The sequence below is a fragment of the Hibiscus syriacus genome, unplaced genomic scaffold (assembly GCF_006381635.1).
Source record: "Hibiscus syriacus cultivar Baekdansim isolate YM2019G1 unplaced genomic scaffold, ASM638163v2 tig00110387_pilon, whole genome shotgun sequence".
Lineage (NCBI taxonomy): Eukaryota > Viridiplantae > Streptophyta > Magnoliopsida > Malvales > Malvaceae > Hibiscus > Hibiscus syriacus.
The window spans coordinates 2,754,000-2,774,867 of NW_024062717.1; the positions used below are offsets into that span (position 1 = coordinate 2,754,000).

General features: G+C 33.7%; 1 protein-coding gene across 2 annotated transcripts; it reads right to left on the bottom strand.

The window, feature by feature from the left end:
* Positions 1-14,415: 14,415 nt before the first annotated feature.
* On the bottom strand, positions 14,416-15,905 carry LOC120122674 (zinc-finger homeodomain protein 2-like). Of its 2 annotated transcripts, none has more exons than XM_039141795.1 (2): positions 15,112-15,905; positions 14,416-14,829 (listed from the first exon to the last, which is right to left on the bottom strand). In XM_039141795.1, exons 1-2 carry the CDS (start codon positions 15,779-15,781, stop codon positions 14,759-14,761), a joined length of 741 nt encoding a protein of 246 aa, XP_038997726.1. In that variant the 5' UTR covers positions 15,782-15,905; the 3' UTR covers positions 14,416-14,758. The 2 variants fall into 2 exon arrangements, with proteins under 2 accessions (XP_038997726.1, XP_038997727.1); XM_039141796.1 differs by having other exon boundaries at positions 14,716-14,857.
* Positions 15,906-20,868: the final 4,963 nt, after the last annotated feature.

The following is a 20,868-nucleotide window of genomic DNA, read 5'->3' on the forward strand; positions in this document are numbered from 1 at the left end:
CTAAGAGGCCTACTATCCCTCTGTCTTCGGGCGCTGTTAGTCGTTCCAAGGCAAAAATGAGGAGGTGAGTCAAATCAGTCTTAAAGCATCGTTGAGGATAATTTTTTGGAGGATGAATTTCCATGTCTGAATAGAGCGGGTTCGTGGGCCAAAGAATAGTAGTAGTCGTAATCTTTTTGGAGACAGAGATTGAGTGCTATATGAGGGAGTTTAAGGTGATTCTATTGAAGAGGATATGGCTTTAGCGGCTGCCGTTGCTTTGGGGTAGAGTTTGCAATGCTGAAAAACGATCCGTTGCATAGGTTGTAATCCGTTGTTGTATCCATTGTAGGCGGGAGGTTGGGCAAATTTTTTGGTTGCTGTTATTTTCAGTTTGGTTTCATTTTGTGGTTACTTTGTAGTTCTTGTTCTTCCTTGGTGTTAGTGGATATGTTCCTATAAGGGTTTCTCAGTCCTTTGCTCTGGAGCTTAGTTTAATCGGGTTAGTTGAATAGTCTTCAGAATTTTTTATTCTATGGTAGAATGTGTTGATTCTTGGCAGAAGTTTTTGTCAACCTGTGGAATCTGAGACTTGTGTTTGGTTTATTTGTGCTGTTGGGGGGATTGTTGTAGGGCTGAATTGGTTTGTGTGTTGTAAGCTTTTTGTGTATACAGTTTCTTACCATTTTAAGGTACACTCTTTTTCCTCCAATTAGGATTAGGGAGTTTTTTTAATGAGGTCCTTGATGTGGTTACTTTGTTAATCTTAATACAAAGTATCATCTTTAAAAAAAAGTTAAAGTCATTAGATGATAATGAGTTGAAAGAATGTTGTGCTCATTTTCATTCTACCTTTTCTCATGGCAATTCATTGGATGTTGACTTAGATGATCTTTTCTCTGAATTGAAAGTCTTACAACTTTGCCGACAGAATCGTTATCCGCCACTGAAATTCTTAAGTTTGTCAAATTTGCAGATTGTTATCCGAATGCTTCAATAGCTTATAGGATTTTATTAACTGTGCATGTGACCGTAGCTTCAGTCGAAAGAAGTTTCTCAAAGCTTAAATTAATAAAAACGTACTTGAGGTCATCAATGTTACAAGAAAGGTTGAATGGTTCAACAACATTAGTTATTGAGAAGGAGATGATAGGAAACATTGATGTTGATGTTATTATCAATGACTTTGCATCTCAAAATACTAGAAGAAACCGTTTCTTATGAGAATTTGTGTATGCTGTTTTGTAGGTGAGAGGCGTCAATTTTCGATTGAGAGAAACGATTCTAAGAGATGATTGAAGACATAATAGGAGTAAATTGAGTGAAAAATTGTGATGTCTCTTTATATATTTGGTAAAATAATGTTGGTTAATGTAATAGAATCTACTCGTATAATTTTTAATGAAAAATTTTGTTTGACGTTTACCGAAATTTATTCTTGAATTTTAATTTATTTTTAAGGGCGCTTATCTCTTATTTTGTCTAGGGCCCTTAAAATGTCAGGATCGGCCCTGTCTAAGATCAGATTTTATCATATCCAACTAACATGTTAACATCCAGCTCAAACGACCATTTGTGTAGTACCCATTTTATAAATGTATGATTCCCGAAAAGAAAAAGAAATATTTCATGAATCAATTGTTAGTGTGATGATATAGAATAATTGAAGGACATATATGGCTTTCCTTATGTTGGGTGGAATTTGACGTATGTGAACCAACCATTTCGGTGCCTAGTGTGGTAAAAAGCACATGCCGATCAAGTTTGGCGAAGAAAATGATAGAAAAATCGGTTAAACATTTAATGTTTTCGAGTAAACTACACGTTTAGTATTCTGACTATCATTTTTGTTCTTTTTTGTCACCATTTTTTTGTTTCAAAATCATGCCTAATGTTACGTTTTGGTTTCATTTTGGTCACCACCGTTAAAAACTAAACGATGATGTTGATGTGTCACCATAATGTAATGTCATGTCATCATCGAATTTTTTTTAAAAAATATCACGTCAACAATTATGTTACTTTCTTAACATATCAGGTGACTAAAATGAGACCAAAACATAACGTTAAGTGTGATTTTGAAACTAAAAATAGTTAGGTGAATAAAACAGAGTAAAAGTGATAATTTAGGTACTAAAAAAATGTACTTTACCCAAATCTTTTTTTATTAATGTAATGTATTTTTTTTAAAATCAATTAAATTTTTTATAGATAATTAATTAATAGTTGTATAATTAAGAAATAAGAGAAAAAAACGTTGATGGCTTGTTTTAATTGTATGCTTCTTTATTAATATAAATTATTTTTTTTAAAATCAATTAGATTTTTTATATATAATTAATTAATAGTTGTATAATTAAGAAATAAGAGAAAAAAACGTTGATGGCTTGTTTTAATTGTATGCTTTTTTTAATCTTAATTTATAATTTTATTTTGGGGTGCTAGTTTACTCAATAATATTATTTATTTATATAATTTTTTTAAATATTTGCAAAATGTGAAAAATGTTATTAAAATAAAATTTAAATTGAAAGTTGTATGGCATTATAAATAAGAAGATTATGAATCACAATTTAAAATTCTTTTATTTTATTTATATTGATAATATAAAAATGTTATTTTATATACATTGATAAAAATTCATTCAGTGAATGATATTTATATATTCACTAATGGTGTGATCCATCGGTAAATAATGAAAAAAAAAAATAGTAAAAAATGTCTTAATATTTATTTTTATTTTTTATTTTTTTAAAGATTATCATGTCACGTCAATAAAAATATTAGTTGTTAATTAACTAATAATTAATTATCTTAAAAATTATTTAAAAAATTATTGAAAATTATATAAATTAAACTTACAAATCAAAAAGTACAATTGAAAAATGAAAAAAAATAAAGATATTTTTGCCATTATGCCAATGATAAACAACACCATATGAGTCACCATTCCATGATATAATATAATCAATTATCAAATATACCACGCCTCTTTGTTTTATTCTTTTGATTGCAATTGATGTAGCCTCTCATTTAGCAATAATCAAATCCACCATGTCATTGTATAGTTGTTGATTTCTTTTATTAAAAATCATGCTCGGATTCGAATTGAATCATTACTAGATTCATAGGAAAGCTCATTTCATTGTTCAAAATAAATTTAAAATTTGTTACTTTCATTTCATGTACAGTTGTTGATTTCATTGTTCCATAATATAATATAACCAATTGGACATATGTTTTTGAAGATTATGTCACATAATTTTAGGGGTGATAAAAACTCGACTCGACTCGAAAAATTAATTTTTTGAGTCGATTCAACTAAAAAAACTCGACTCGAATTGACTTCGAGTTCAAATTTCATAAACTCGACTCGACTCGAAAGAGTTTCAAATTCAAATTGAGTTGTAAAATACAACTTGAATAACTCAAATTTTTTAGTAATTAGTAGATTGATTTTCAAGTTTGAGTCAAGTCCCTCAGCTCTGTATGATATATATATATATATATATATATATGGGAAAAATGTGAAAAGATGTATATGTATTATATACGATTATAAAAAATATTTAAATTTAAATAAAATAATATCATAATTTTATAAATATTTACAATTAAATTTAAACAGAAACTAAAAAAACCGACTCAAATTTTATAAAATCGACTCGAAAAAATTTCAAGTCAAATTCAAGTTATTAAATAAGACTCGTCAACTCGAATAATTCAAAAAAAATTATTCAGCTTGACTCGATTAGAGAATAACCTAGACACAATTTTCAAAATTAGATGCATCAGACACTAGTGGACTGTTAGCTGCAATGACTGATGATGTACATCATTTCATTGGCGTCTATACATTTGATAACTTTGATGTAACGGGGAGTAGTCCAAGGAAACACAAGATTTTGATCGAAAATCAAACTTGTGTTTATTGGAAACATTTTGCAGCCAAATACACGGAGGAACTTGTAGTTAGGGGCATGTCCAGTGACCATTACATTTGAAAAGGAGGAACCTGTTAATAAGAATCACAAAGCTCAACACAACATAAGAGCAATATTTTAGAGGCATGCTCGCCTGAGCGGGGAGGAGCGGTCATGAAAATCTGAAGAATAACAAGTATTTATACGAGGCTCAACATCGTCTCGTGAGTGATTAGATGATACTCCTTTGAATGTTTCATCAAACAGAAACCAACACATGTCTACCACATGCCCAACTCGTCCACATAACTAGCATTGAGGCTGATTCCTACCCCTGTTTCCAGTTGAAACTTGTCTTTATTTGGATCATGTTCTGGCGGCTGAAGCTGCTTGCAACCTTGTTTGATCCTCGCCAGAGGCTTCCTCACTGGACTTTGAGTTGTAGCGTGTAACATTGACCCTAACAGGTAGTCACATTTGGTCTGTGATGCGAGATTCTACATCGATTGGATATCTGTGACAGATTTGTTGCTGCTATCAAGTTAGTTTTGGTTGTTGAGATTAGTAGCTTTCCTCACTGGTAAATCGGTTTTATATTGGTATCTTATTAATTTTCTGCAGATCATACCATACAGTTTTTTTTTATATATCTGAATTCCCAACTTTGATTAACATTTACTGGTGTCATGGCAGACATATCTGTTATTTATAAAAGGTAAATATGTATTGCAAAGGTTTAACCATATTTGAGTATTTGGTGCCCCAACAGAGGGCACGTGGCATCCCACTTTGCCAAAATACTGATTGGACAAGGAAATATTGCAGTGGGGAGGTTGGAGAGAGATGGGTTTGTGACAGACCATTTAAACTATAAAAAGCTTCTAAAAGAAAAAGGGGATCTCTCACATGTCCATGTTAAGGTGAAAAAGCCAAAACTTCTTCCTTTAACTTTTTTGACCTTTCGGATTCTCTATTTATCTCTCTGTGTTTTTACTTTGAAAACAATCCAAACGAATCCTAAGAGGACCCTCTCCCTCTTTCTCTCCCTCTCCCTCTCCCTCTCTCTCTCCCTCTCCCTCTCCCTCCCTCTCTCTCTCCCTCTCCCTCTCTCTCTCTCTCCCTCTCTTCTCTTGTTGTGTCTCACATATATGGAATCATCTAGGAACCTATCTTGGTCAAGTTTTACACTTGAGATTTTGAGTTCGAGTACTATAAATATTAAGAGTATGAGCAGTTAATATTAAATGATTAAGAGTTATTTTTAAACATATATTACCTTCTATTTATCTTAAATTAACAAAAAAATAATCATAAAATCTAACCATAAACGATAAATAAATATATTATTATTTCATAGTTTAAAATAATTTCAAAATAAAATATGTTTTAAAAGTTTTTTAACCTATTAATATACACATACCCTACATATATAATTACATGAACTCAAATCTTCCTTAAATAATAATATTCTCTTATATAACTAAAAACATTCATTTCATATAATAATTATATTTAATATTTAATTTCTTCCCACTAAAATGTAGCCTGCAGATTAATACCAGAAAGCCAGCAGTCTTTCACGGAGTAGGGTTCCATTAAATGTAACATACTAAATAAATAAAATTACAACTTACCTTATTGATTAAAAGAATTGTTTTTATTCCTAGAGATCATAGGTTTAAGTACTTGCAACTGTAAAAATGATTGAACATTCATTGTAATCACTTTTTTAGCTTAGTCAAAAACAATTACCAAGTATAATAATATGTCATCTTAAATGTGGTACTGCTTAATATATTAAATGTTTGTTGAGTTTTTAAATTAAGAGTTAACTACATGAAATAAATGTTAAAGATATAAACGTTAAATATCAAATAATTGAAAATTATTTTTGAACCTATATTATTGTATACTTATTTCAGATTAATAAAAAAATTAAGAGTTGACTATAACCATATGAGATATCCCCAAACAATATCTAAATTTTATATTAGTCCCTAAATTTTAATATATTTTAAATTAGTCGCCAAACTATCGACACTATTTTAAACATTTCCTTTTGTTAGTTTAACAAACTATTTGAGTATTAAATGACAACTCCGATCTAACATGGACAAAATTTAAAAATTTTGGATTAGAATTTATACACATATGTACATGTTGAATGGACAGTTTAAATTTGTTACGTAAAAAATTGATTCATTAAAATTTAATAGGTTATATTTATAGCACATCAGATCTAAATTGTCCATAAAATGATGCACAATGGTTAAAATTTGATACACATTTTTTTTAATATCTAAATTGTCTATAAAGTGATACACGTATTTTAAATATGCTTCGTTGTGTATCTAAGTTCGTATTTAATGTTCAAATAGTTTGCTAAATTAATATAGAATGTGAGTGGTTGGCGTTCGTCCCCAATTTGGTGATCGTTTTATTCGGGTTCTCTTCTTAGTTGGTGAGATCGTTTCGTTCTCTTTAGATGTGCTATTCCTTTCTGCTATTGTTTGTTGCTGTTTTGTGCCGGATTCTTCTTTTGAAAGTCGTTTCAAATTTGCGAGTCACACTGCTCCCTTTTGTTGATATCCTTGATGAATTAGTTTGGTTCTGAAGTCAAACTGTGATATCCATTAATGCATGCTAGATGTTTGTGAAATTTCCTTAGTCAACCTGGTTTTATCGGGGGTTGATGATGAAAGGCGAGGTTTGGTTCAGAGCCTGATTGTATTGTACGTGACTCAAAAGTCTTGAAATAAATTTTTCAAAAAAAAAAACAAAAGAGGAAGAATTTGTACGCAGTTTGAAGTATGGCAGGGAGGTGAGGCGGGGAAAGCAGTTCAGTCGTCTAAGTTCTACACTGTCTTTGTCAATAATGTGAGTAAAAGGATTCATCCGCTAACGCTAAAGGAAACATTCTAGGAGTATGGAACAGTTAATGATATATTCATTGCGCTCAGAAGCAGAAAGAGACTTTCAGCTGGGTCTACATTTGCCTTTGTCAGGTTCAGTAGTAAGAATGAAGCCATCTCAGCAGTTCGGAGGGCCGATGGGAGGCTAATGGATGGATACAGGATCAGAGTTTTTCATAATAGAGCATTGGAAATTAATAACAAGAGGTCTGAGCCTGGAAAATTAGTCAAAAAGGTGTGGAAACCTTCCTTAAGGGATACAAGGTCTTTCAAGGACGTGTTGAGTGTTCGGAATAAAGAGGACGGGTTGTCACATGGAAACGTTCTAGAGAATCAGGCGTATAGAAGAGTGGAGTCAGATGTTGTTGTTCATGTTAGCTTTTCAGAGGATTGTTCTCCAAATCGAGTTCCGAATAGTCATATAGGGAGCACGAGCATTGTTGTTCCTAAAAATGAGGTTCGGTGGAGAGAGAAATGCTTGGTTGGTAAAATCAAAAGAATGTACAACAAAGACATTATTCAAACAGCCTTTGTAGCAGAAGGGCTCGATGTGAGGGTCAACTTATGGCACGAGCTGCTGGTGGTCATCCAATTCAAGGGGGAAACGGAGCGCCAGGCATATTGGAATAGAAGAAATGAATGGATCCGAAAATGGTTTGATGAACTGGAATTTTTATAAGGATATGAACAGAAAATTAAAGTTAAAACTTGTGTTGTTCTGAAAGATGTTCTATTGCTAGTATGGAGTAAGAAGTTTTTTCCAGGATTTAAGGAGCTTGTGGGGTTCAGTAGTTTTGATACATGAAGAAACCAGAAAGAGAGAGATTCGATGAAGCTAGGATCCTTCTTGAAGTTCAGTATGTTTCTGATATTCCTAAGAAATGTCGTATTATTATTAATGGTCGGGTTTACACTATCAAAATTCTAACAGAGACTCATGAAGAGCAAAGATTGTTTATCGATGGATCTTTGGCCTGAGGAGGAGCGCGACTAACAGACATTGTAGGAGAGGAGATAGTTCCAAGGTTGCAGGAGGATTGTGTCGGTGGTGATGGTTTCGTTGAAGGCATTAATGTAGATAGGTCTTATGAATCGCTAAGCCAGAGGAGTGAGAATGGATTTCTGACAGATAGAAATCTGCATGCAGTCCCTAACATGGAAAATTTGTCTGGTGTTGGCAATGGTTTACACGAAGTTCCCATACGTTCTATTGATGGGCCTGTTATTATGGTGGAAGATCAAAGTATTGTCTTTGTGGATATTAACAGAGAATCAACGCATTTGGGATTGACCCAATCTATTTCTAATAGCTTCAAATTATTAGAAGTGCCTATTGAAGAAATCTCTTCATTTTAATTTAGAGAAGTGGGTGTTCGTTAGCAGCATCTGTGGCTAACAATGGAAATATTTTAGTTGATTTTGAAGGTAATCCTAATGCAGTTGAGGGAAATCTGGTCTTTAGTGATAATAAGGGTACCAATTTGGTGAATGGTAGGAAATCTCAGTCAAAAAGTATTTCTTTAAGGAAGAAGAAGAGTGTGAAAAGGAACAGTGTGAGGTTTCAAGCTGAAAAAGATCAATTTGGGGGCGTTTTGTCCAGTGGGGTCAATTTCGGGAAGTCGTTGGGGGAAGGTAATGACGTGGCGGATACATTAGCGGTGGCAGATTCTTTGGGTGTGCAGTTTGCAGCCTCAAGAGAGAAGGTTCTTGATCAATTGGAGTATCTTCAGTCATTAGGTAAGACTTAAACTGCTTTTGTGTTAAGGGTGTGGGTCGTGTGTGGGTTCTAGTATTTCTTTATGGAATTCGGATTTTCTATATTGACATAGAACATTAGAGGGCTGGGCAAAAAGGAAAAAGTAAAAGCGGTTAGTCGGTTAATTGAGTCAAATAGAGCCAGCATGGTTTTGTTACAGGAATCTAAAACTGTGGTTATTCCTGTTTCTGTTGAGAGAATGATAAAGAGCATATTAGATAGGGAGATAGTTGTTGCTCCCGCTGAAGGTTTTTCAGGAGGCTTAATTTCTTTGTGGGATCGAAACATTTTCATTGCTAATAGCCATACTGTTTCCAGGAGATTTATAATGCTAGAAGGCTTGCTTGTTTTGCATAAGGTGAAAATAGGCATCATAAATGTCTATGGGCCGAATTTTTATGGAGAACGTGTCAGCTTCTTCGATCAGTTGAACAACATTATCGATTCTCTGAAGCTGCCGGTTGTAGTGGGAGGGGACTTTAACATTGTTAGGAAGAATTCTGAAAGAACTGGAAATCACGACAATTTGGCTTCAATGTTGTTTGAAAACTTTATTTCTAAATGGGATTTGGTAGATGTTCCTATCTCTGGTAGTGTGTTTATATGGTTTAGGGGTGGATTGAGTTTAGCAGCTAGTAGGCACGATCAGTTCTTAATTTCACCCGATATTGTGTGTTTATAGTCGAATCTGTTGCAAACTACTTTACTTAGAAGTTTATCCGATCACAATCCAATTTTGTTACGTGAAAAGAAATTAAAAAAGTCGTGTAGGCCGTTCAACTGGTTCAACCATTGGGCAGAAGATCCAATTGTTGCCGATAAAATTAGGGTAGTTTGTCGAGTTAACAAAGGCAGAGGAATTAGCGATGTGCTGCTGTCAGCGAAGTCAATGATTAAGGAATGAGACAAGTTAAGAAAGGAGTTGAAGATCGATTCGATTGAGGACTTGGAGTTAAAAATCGACGCTTTAGAAAAATTGTATCTCTCGAATCAAAGTAACTCGGGATCTTACTCCGAACTTTCGTTTGCGAAGGTTAAATTATGGGCAGCGTATAGAAAGGAAGAAAGAGATTGGCTGCAAAAATCGAGATTAAGGTGGTTCAAAGAAGGCGATAAGAATACTAAATTTTTTTCACCTTATTGCTGCGATTAGAGGTAGTACGAACTAGATTTCGAAACTGAAGGTTCAAAATTCGGTTTATAAAAATCAGTCATGGATTCATCAAGCGATTCGATATACCGATGAAGAGAATCAGTGCTGCCACTAGAAGGATGATTGAAAGCCCGTTTTCATATGAGTAGATATAGCTAACAATTAATTCTTCGGACGGTTCAAGAGTGCTAGTCCGGATGGATTTAGTTTGGACTTTTTCAAGAAATTTGGAAGGATATTAAAGCTGATGTGTTGAAGTTTATGGACGATTTCTATTGAAATATAATTACTGATTTTTCATTCAATAAATCTTTTATCACTCTCATTCCGAAGAAAAATCTAGTTGTTTATCCTGAAGACTTTAGACCTATTTCTCTTATGGGCAGTATGTATAAAATTATGGCGAGCGTCTTGGCGAAAAGAATGGCTTCCTGCATTAATGAAGTAATTGGCAAGAATCATTTTGCGTTTATGGCTAGCAAATAGATTTTAGATTGTTCCCTGATTACGAATGAAGTTATTGACGACCTGAATAAAAGCAAGAGTGAAGCAATACTGGTCAAGGCATATTTCAGCAAAGCATACAACACAGTCGACTGTGGGTTTTTGAATCTGATATTAAGAAAAATGGGATTTGGTAAAAGATGGAGGACTTGGATCAATATGTGTATTTCGAGTCCCATGATTGTGGTTCTAGTCAATGGATGTCCTTCCAAATGGTTTTCTATAAAAAGGGGTCTTCGACAAGGCTGCATGTTGTCGTCGTTTTTATTTAATGTAGTGGGAGAGGCGCTTAGTGGAATGCTAAAGAAAGCGGCTGCATATGGTTTGTGTGGAGGGGTTAACATTGGGTTAAGAAGAACGAGTGTTCTTCATATCCAATTTGCTGACGATATAATCTTATTTTCGACGGCAAAGGAATATATGATCAAAAACCTATTTTGGGTCCTCAAAATTTTTTAAACTTGCGGAAGACTAAACTATATGGCATCAGTGTGGTGGACAGCAGAGTGCAGGAGTGGGCAGATATGGTTTTTTGTGACTGGGCTAAACTTCCTTCGACGTATTTGGGGCTAGCGTTAGGTTACAAAAAAATAATAAAACGATGTGGCAACCGATCGTGGATAAAGTCAGATCGCGACTTTAAAGTTGGAAAGGTAAACTTCTATCTTTTGGGGGCGTATTACTTTGATTAAATCTGTTTTGGTGAACCTTCTGGTGTATTACATGTCCCTTTTCTCTATTCCTAACGCCATAGCAAAGATTTTAAACAAATGTATAGCTAGTTTTCTTTGGAACGTTAAGGATGGTAGAGGTATTCATTGGATTAAGTGGGATATGGTGTGTGGTATGAAATCTCATGGTGGTCTGGAATCTATGATGTTAAGCTTAGGAATTGTGCTTTGTTGAATAAATGGTTTTGGCGGTTTAGTGAGGATAAAGAAAGTCTATGGAAAAATATTATTGTTGCCAAGTACAATTATGTTTCGGATGAGATTATGCCAAAAGGAGTTAGTCCACGATATTCGATAGGGGTGTGGCACAATATAGTGAATCAAGCTACGATGAATGCTGATGGTTTTTTTCAGATGTGAGGTGCGTCATGGGAACTGGTCACAGAATTGACTTCTGGAATGATCATTGGACAGATTTTCAGTCCTTAAAAGCAGTTTTTCCTAGAATTTATGGGATTACAATGAAAAAGTTTTGCTCTATTAGTGAGTTTGGGTATTCGGCGAATGGAAAATGGGTTTGGAATATTGAATTGAGGCATGGATTCTTTGAATGGGAAAATGTTATTTGGAACAATTTTTGTCAAGTTCTAAAAAGTGGTGTTAGTTCAAATCCAGGTGTTGATAGATTGAAGTGGATAGGTTCTCCCAATGGCATTTATTATCCTAAAGATTTCTGCATTAAATTGGCAACGATAGGTAAGATTAAAGACCCAATTTGGAAAAAGGTTTGGAATAAGTTTGTCCCTCCTAAAGTGGATGCGTTTGTCTGGAAAGTTGTATAACAAAGGCTGCCAGTTGCGATGGAATTGGTTAAGAGGGGCATCAATTGCAATGTCCAACTCTTGTGCTTGTTTTGCAAAAGTCATCCGGATGATGTCAATCATGTGTTATGCCATTGTAATTTCGTATGGCAAGTGTGGCAACGGTGGTGTTTTCCATGGAAAGTCTGGTTTATTTTTCCTAAGAATGTCAAAGATTTATTAGAGATATGAGCTTCTCAGAAAATTAGAAGAAAAGCAATGAATCTTTGGCAGCTTGGGTTTTTTGTTTTGATTTGGCAGATCTGGTTGTGTAGAAACAAGTTAAGGTTCAGTGATGTGTCTTATAATGTGGATCAAATATATTTCAACGTTTTACTGCATATAGGGCTTTGGGCTAATATATTATGGCCATCGCTAGTTCCACATGTTGAAGACTTTGTTCGAAGCCCAGAATCTATCATTTTTATTGATCATTGAAATAATGTAAGGATCAAGGGGAGTGTATTTCAGTGGAATAAATTTTTATTATAGTCATGAACTAGATAGGGGTGTGGGCGAACGTTTTATGGCAGACGTTGAGTCCGGTTGTTCAAGAGTTTGAGCGAAGTACTCAGTACATCATTCTTGGAGTGAGTTGACAGTGATTTTATGGTGTTTTGCTTTAATTCACTGCTGAGTTATAATTGTTTTAATCAACCCGGATACTGGTGCTGATCTGATGCATTCCATTGTTATTGTCCTTGAGTTAGATCATTATTATTGTCCATTCTGAATGAATTATTTGTAGCTGCTTTGATTGTATTGGCTACTGCTTTTCTGATATATTCCATTGCTAGTGTGCTTGGGCTGTGGATTGATGTAGGATTGGGATGCAGAATGGTGATTTTAAGGTGTTGTACAGTGTTATAAGATGTGTTATAGCAGGTTTGGAAAATCTGGTTTATGATGTTGTTCTGATGCTTCCCATTGATGATGTATTTGTGTTAGTTCAATATTGCCTTCTGTTTTCTGGTTTTTAATAACATATGCTTGATCTGTATTGGGGTTATAATGAGTTTGGGTTGTGGATTCCGGTATGTTTAGCAAGATGTAATAGCATTACTTGTTTGAGATTCTTTTCACCTCAAGGTACACTCTTTTTCCTTTATTTAGGGTTAGGAAGGTTTTTTAATAAGGTCCTTGAGGTGTTGTACTTTGTATTTCTTAATAATACAAAGTACCCTCTTTCAAAAAATATAGAATGTGAGTAATGATGGATGTAGAATTTTATATTAGAATAGTAAACTTATAATATTTTAGGAGATACGAATTCATAAAATTTTAGGAGATAAAAACAAATTATCAAAAGAAATAAAAAAAATATCTAAAATATATAAAAATTTAAAATTTTGAAGAGTGTGAACTGATCTATCACCGAGTTCACTCAAGCTTTTAATTACACCACAGGAGGAAGCTCGGTCAAATTGAAATTGGTAGGAAACAAGGAAATTAAGAGAGTGGGTAATTAGTTGTTTATAGCTTAGTTATAAACTCACCTCCTACATATATAACTAAGCCAAACCAAAGCAAAAATAATAATAATAATAATAATAATAATAATAATAAAGGCAGTGGTGCCATATCAAGTAATAAAGTTAATGAAGAAGATGATCCATCGCTATCAGATGAGATTAAGCTTGGAACAAGATTCCCAAGAGGACCACCAACACATGCATTTCCCCATGCAGCTTTACCTGCTGCCATTGTGATTTAAATTTCCCGAATCAAGCAAAGTATCCTCCACAACAACTGCACATATGTTGCTGCTCATACTTTGAACACTACAGCAAGCAAATTATCCCACAATGCTACCATAAGGCTCCAACATTTTGCAGATTACCCTTCACAAAGTCTTACCCTACAGAGGGAAACAGGTCCCTCTTTTTCCAGCAGTGTAGTTGAATTCTAACTTCATTCACTCCTGCTATTAATTACAGTCCCAACAATGAATAATTTTTATTTATTTATTATAAGACATGGAAGTTTTATTACAACCTAAGACCTAAGACTTGGAAGTTTACTTCTCATATATCCCAATAAGAATTAGAATATAGTTATGAAATTCAAGTGCTGTGCTTAATTGAGACCGGAGAGTTGCAGACAGAAACTTGAAGAGAGGCCCGCATGTTTCCCTTGGAAGCATTAAAGAAGAAAATAGCTTTGGATCTATCCGCTTTCTCCGACATCAATTCACACCCCACCCATGGGTGCATGGATGGACCGAAGGGGCATTTGAATTTTATAAGTTCGTCCATCCTGTACAAGTCATGTAAAAACAAAAATTGAAACCCCCCCCCCCCCACACACACACACACTCAACTTACATGAACATCTGGCTCAACCATAATATCCATAAATATATATATATATTTATTTGAACAAGTTTGAGAATCTCATTATTTATACAGTAGGACAATAATCAGTACTGAAAAAGTAAATGCGCTACCAGGAAAAACAAGAGGAGGCCCCCATGAATATAAACCTTTGTTTGCTCACAACATTAAAGGTAAAATGCCTTAGAAAAAAGGAAACTGCAGTGAAGGATGTGAAGACTGAAGAACAAGTGCAACAAGGAAGCCATAGCACTGTGAAAAGAAAAGGCCTTGCAAAGCATCTACATTCAATGGAAGAAGAAGGACCAATTATTGAAACGGCAAGAAAAAAAAGCTACATTCATTAAATGCCATGACGCCATCCATAATAGCTCAAACTCTAAGCTCCACCGCCCCCATTGATCTCTCCTTCCTTTCTCACACTTTTCTCAAGCGCATAAATCAATGGTGGCTGAGGATTTTAAGTAGAAAAAGACTGATAGAAAAGAACATTAACTCAAAATAAAATGCAGAGAGACGCACGTAAAGGAAATCAAACAATCTTTTGTGTGTATATATATATATATATAGAAACCCCAGTCTCCAAATGGAAATCATGCTTCATCCTTAGTTCCATTGCCTGTCATCTGAAGTAACTTAAAAGTTTCTTAGTTGAAAAAACCAGTGTTTAGAGCTCTTCCATTTTCAGGCCACTTGCATTGCATTGCATGTCTCCACTTTGCCTCAATGCGCCATTATCTAAACCTATTTCATCGTTAAAATAGAGCTTTCCAAATGCAACAAAAAGAATATAGATTTAGAGCTAAAACTCAAGTTCCCATTAACATTACGTAATAACCTAATCTAAACCAGACTTGATAATACTGTTATTAATCCATCTCCAACATCATAATCACTATCAAAGTACCCCAGATGTCAACCCTAATATATATATATAATATTTAAAATCCCCATAAAATTAGTCTCCTGAACTTAGCCAACCAACTTTTTATTCTTTTTGCTGTTTCTAGGGTTTCTTACCAAGAGTGTGCTTGTTATTATGCATCCAAACTTTCAAAACGTGCCTTTTCACCCCAGTTTCGTTGCAGAACTGTTGAACAATCTCTTCATCGTGTTTTTGAAGACGCCACCCTAACCTCTCAGCCAAGGCCAACATCTTATCCTTTTGTTCCTGCGTAAACTTTGTTCTGAATCTCTTCCTTGAGATCCCTTGGTTGGAAACATCCTCTTGATCTTCCTTGCTGTGTTCTCCTGAGATTGACGGTAAAGCTAATGGCCATTGATGTCCAGCTACGTGGACGTATCCTGTTGGTGCTCTAAAGTAAGGCGTGAATTGCGGTGGCTGGTGGTGGTGGTGGTGGGGGAAGTAGAGGTCCGTGGTGGGAAGCTCCGACTCCTTACGGTGGAAGTTACGATGACAGTTACAAGCCGCGCATTTGAGAGCATCGATGGTACCTTCAGTTCCAGCCGGCATGAACTCACCGCAACCATCGACAGCCTGACCGCCAATCCCCACGGCATGATTTTTCAAGCACTCCCTATACCTAGGCTTCCTCTGCGGGTGCTGCTGTTGACCTGTTGGAGTTATTGAACCCGGTTCAACACCTGACATTCTGACTCTGGATGAGTTACCCAGCGAGTCGTAACTCGGGGCCAAATCCATCTCCTCTTCTTTATCCTCAAACTCCATTTCCCCTTCCCAAAAAGCCAATTATATATTTTTAACAATAAATTAAAACTTTTTTCCTGATTAATAAAGAAGAAGACAAAGATAAGAGGAGTAGGAGAGAGTGGACATAGTTTTTTTTTTTTTTTGGTTTCAAAGAGGGCGTTCGATCCTTCTTGATATAAGACTTCCCCGTTCCTCTGAAGTCAAGTTTGCTTATTACTTTTGTCTGTCTTTATTTTTACCGCACTGTGAATATGAATTTACCTTTTTATTTCCACTGTCGAGTGAATGAATAATAGTGGCTATCGTGAAAATAGCAGGGGTTGTCCAGTATTGGCTACAGTCTGCAGAGCAAAAAGGATTCCAACCCTTCACGCGCCTCACTTGCGAGGATGAAATTTTGGGTTTTGTATTGTTCTAACACTAGTAATAATATATTATTTTTTAGTATGTAATTATAAGATAATATTTATCTTTAATTATATTAAATAATAAAGAGGCTTCGTAGTTAGTTTTTTTCTCTAATGACCACACTAATTTTAGTGCTAGTGGGTTACCGTCGGTATTTTTTTTTTCTTTTTTAGTTTATTTTATCTTATCTTTATTTTTATTTTTATTAATTTTTATTAATTTTACTTTTACGACACGTTTTTATATCTTTATGATAAATTCTTATGTCTTTTGGTGCATTTTCGGTTGTTCGGTTGTTATTTTTATTTTTTTTCTCAATAATGAATTTGACATCGTCATTAATGATTTATATAACGCTAATTTATTATCATGTTGATATTCCCTACCTTTGATACTTAGATTAGATTTGGATACGACGACGTAATATTTTAAGAACTGACTCGATGGCATAATGCATACAGAGACTTGATCTATAAAATATAACTCAAACAGTTATAGAATCATATTTTTATCACGTCCCAGTAAGCAAGTTAATGTCTAGCTTAGACGATCTCTAGTTTTTAATGTAAATGAAGAATTTGGAATATATAAATAGTTAGATGACTATTTTGTAACTTTTAATAGTTGGAGATTTAATAAAGCAACGACTTATAGTACTATTTTATAACTTTTAATAGTGGCAAAGAGTTATATGGTTTATTCAGATTCAAAACAAGAATAGGTATACCGAAATTACTTGTGAGCATGAAATTAAATAACGATCTATTATCATCGTAACAGTAGAAATCGGAGTTTGCAATGCAATGTCTAAAATGATGAGCACCACAGTTGTTCAGTATTGTATGAGATCTCAATATCATAAAATATTTAAAGAAGAGCAATAAGCAAACTTCTGAACCAATAGTAAATAAATAACAAGTTAAACAACAAAGTAGGGACGATTAGGGTTGAGGCGAGAGAGCGAAGAGGGTCAGGGTTTTGCATGTGATATCAAAAACAGACAGCAAGGCAAAGAAAGACATCTGATGGGACATACTGACAATGCAGAGACAGTACTCCCCAGAAAACACAAACAAAATGAACCCTAAAACCCACAGACAATACATACTTGTAAACAGCAAATCTATAAAGACAAAAACTATAGAGATGCAAGTATAATTGTGCTGCCAGGTGGAGGGAAACCTCTAAGTCAATACAGACAGATTGCAAAGAAACCGACAGAATTTTCATTTCACTGTAAGCTTTTCTCTTCTTCCTCTTTATATTACAGTTATTTGGCTCTCACACGTTTCCCCTCCGTCTCTGTCCGACCAAAACCGAAACAATTGTTAAAAATAAGTGTTTTTTGGATGTTAATAATATGGCATTTATCTACCAACAACATTTGAAACGGAGATTCTCCGGGACAGGGCCGTGACTAGGTTATCGGTCCTGTACAAATTCTTATAAAGGGATCATTATCTTTTAGATATATTCGATTTTGGAGTCTCTATTTTTATACTTTTTAATGACAATAACTGATAAATATATTCGATTTCAGGACCCTTATTTTTATGTTTCTTAATGGCAACAATTGATAAATATATTCGATTTTGAGACCTTTATTTTTATATTTATTAATAACAATAATTGATAGCTATATTCAATTTCGAGACTCTTATTTTATAGAGATCTTACGCGGTCACGCAGCTTACGTCCCCTCAACCACGCCCCTGCTCCGGGAGGAGCAAATAACAATAACGGGACGGAGAAAAAGGGTTTTATGTTTGAGAGAGAAAGAGAGAGGAAATTACGGGGAAAAGGGAAGTGGAAATTGACATGACGAGGAAAGAGTGGGACGACATTCATTTCCATTTTCCATATTCTTTCACACCTTTTCTTTTCCAAAACAAAGTAGAAAAAATATATATATATAATAAATAAATAAATAAATAAGACAGTGGGCCCCAACTTTGGTTCTTAGTTTCTTACATGCCCACTATTTCCCAACTACAAGAATCCTTTTCAATTATATTGTTTTATTAGTAAATGTCACGATTTGAAATTTTAATATTATTTAAAAAAATTAATATTTTATTTCGTTAAATTAATTAATTGTTGATGGGTGAATATCATATTTATAATTATTGTTTTAATTGCTTAATATCATATTTATAATTTTTAAAAAATTATTATTTTTTTGAATATATATATATATAATTTTAAAATATTATTTTAATTACATTTTTAAGTTATTTTCATCATTTTAAACTTACGATCATTTATCGTCTAAATATTATATTTTCGATTTATTCAATGTTTTTGCTCACCTCTAAATTTAAGTTTTAATTAAATATTTTATGAAAGTATAAATATCATATTAGAAATTTTAAAAATATAAAACATTATTAAACATCTTGTTAAAATATAGATAGTACATTAGACATTATCCCTATGGTCATTTCTTTCGGTTTCTCGGATAGTTAGGCTTCATGCATGACCAACATTTTAAGTTTTGATTCGAGTAGGTGCATCTGCAGTGTGTATGAGTGTTGTCAATTGTTTAAATTTTTTTTAAACATATATTACCTTATAATCACATCAAATTATTCAAAAACATCCAACATGGAAACAATACCAGCCGTGACTGTCTGATGTATGTTTTAATAGCCAATTCAAACACAGTCTACTGGTCCGACCCTTGGAATCTTTCTTGTTTTTAAAGCTTGGAACAGTAAAATTAGCACTTCAATGTCTGCTATAAATGCGGGAATAGTGTGGTTTGAACAATTTAAAACATTCAACTTCATGTTTGTCTCTATCTCAAGTTTGAATTCAGATATCTACTCCCAACAGGATCTTTGTCGAGTCAATTTTTCAATTCAATGTATCTTTTAAATGTCTGAACTTTGTTGGATATTTTATGGTTTCTCCAGCCGTGCTGGATAATTTGTGGTACCCCTTAGCTATATCAACCTCAACTTTATCTTTGTCCTTCAAAAATACACTTGAATTCAAATACTTCTCAATGATATTTTATTTGGGGTTTAAGTGATATTATTGCTTGTGATTTTCAAACCAATAACATTATCACCTACCATCATCTCCACCTTGTATCAACAACGGACATATCACCTTTTTTTATAAATAAAAAAACTAGGGTATGAGAGGAATGAATCACCTACTAATTTTGTGCTGACAATCTCAAATGGGTTTACTCCACTAGCGTCCCAGCCTTCACCTAAATGGAAAAATTATCTTTTGAGAGTCCAGTATTTTGCATGATCTATGAATAACTCACGTGATTATTTAAATTTTTTATATAACAATCAGATCTATTTAACATGACAATCTACAAATAACCATTAGTATTCTAATTATGACACTAAAATTAAGGGTCAGTATATAAGTTGATATACAAAACTAGAGAAGGGAACTCTCTCTTCTAGGGTCAACTATCTATTATTTATCATCTTCTTAGTCCACTAAATTAATATATGTGCCTCTATCCAAACTAAAAAAAAATTGAATCTCCCATGGTTACCACACACACACTCATTTTTCTCACCAACAGTGTTGAAGGTCGAATAGTGTCCTACTTTCCAGTGCATTTGTTCGCAATATTCCTATGAAAGAGGCTTTTTACGTAGCGTATTCAAGAGTCTCTCATGCAAACTATTTAGGTCAATCACTAAATTATTCAATTCTCTAGATAATGCGTCACAGATAAAAAAAAAATCTGATTTCTATGTAAATGGTCAAACCTAAATTTACACTTGGAATGGGCTCCAATCCGAACAATTGTCTCGAAATTCACACTTGTTTTAAATTTGCACGCTTCTTCCTATTTCATAAAGGCAAAAACATTTCTTCCTGTTTCACCCTACAAATAAAGAAAAATATTTGACCTTGAAATAGTAAAAGGGTGGCTACAAGAGTGAACAATTGATATAATTAATCTTGCTTGTAGGTATTATTATTATTATCATTATTATTATGCTTGTATTTGCAACATACAAGTTAGTTCATCAACTACCCTTTTTTAAAATTAAAAAAAAACCTCGTTAAAAACTTCCTTTGTATTCAAGTATCGAGTTGAAATTTTAACCCGAACAGCGGAAGGAGGAAATGATTGGGAGTCTGAAAAAAAGCAATCAATTGATATGAGAAAAAAGAGGAGAAACTTGGATTGTTGGGAGCTGAAAGGATGAGTAAAACAAACATTTTGATTAATAGCTACGTAGAATTCGGAAATGATTGGGAGTTTGTAAAAAGCAATCAATTGATATGAGAAATAGGCTAATTAGTGATCCATTTCAATTTCAAATGGCTAACCAACACTGGGTTTAGTGATGGTTTGCAAGTAGACATCTATACTTACAAGTGATTCATGTTTGATTTGGAAAAAAAAAATCAACTCGTTTATTAAACCTAGGATAAACTATACGTTTAGTACCCTAACTATCATATTTGTTATGTTTTGATCATCCAACTATTTTTTCCCCAAAATCATATCTAATGTTGCGTTCTAATTTCATTTTGGTAAGATTGTTAGAAAATTAATAGAACTGTTAGCGTGAAATTTTTATTTTTTTAATGATGATATGACATTAACTTATGGTAACACATCAACATTATTATTAATCTTTTAATAGCGTGTGACCAAAATGAAACATTAAATATAATTTTAAAAGTTATAATGAGATGATCCAAACTAA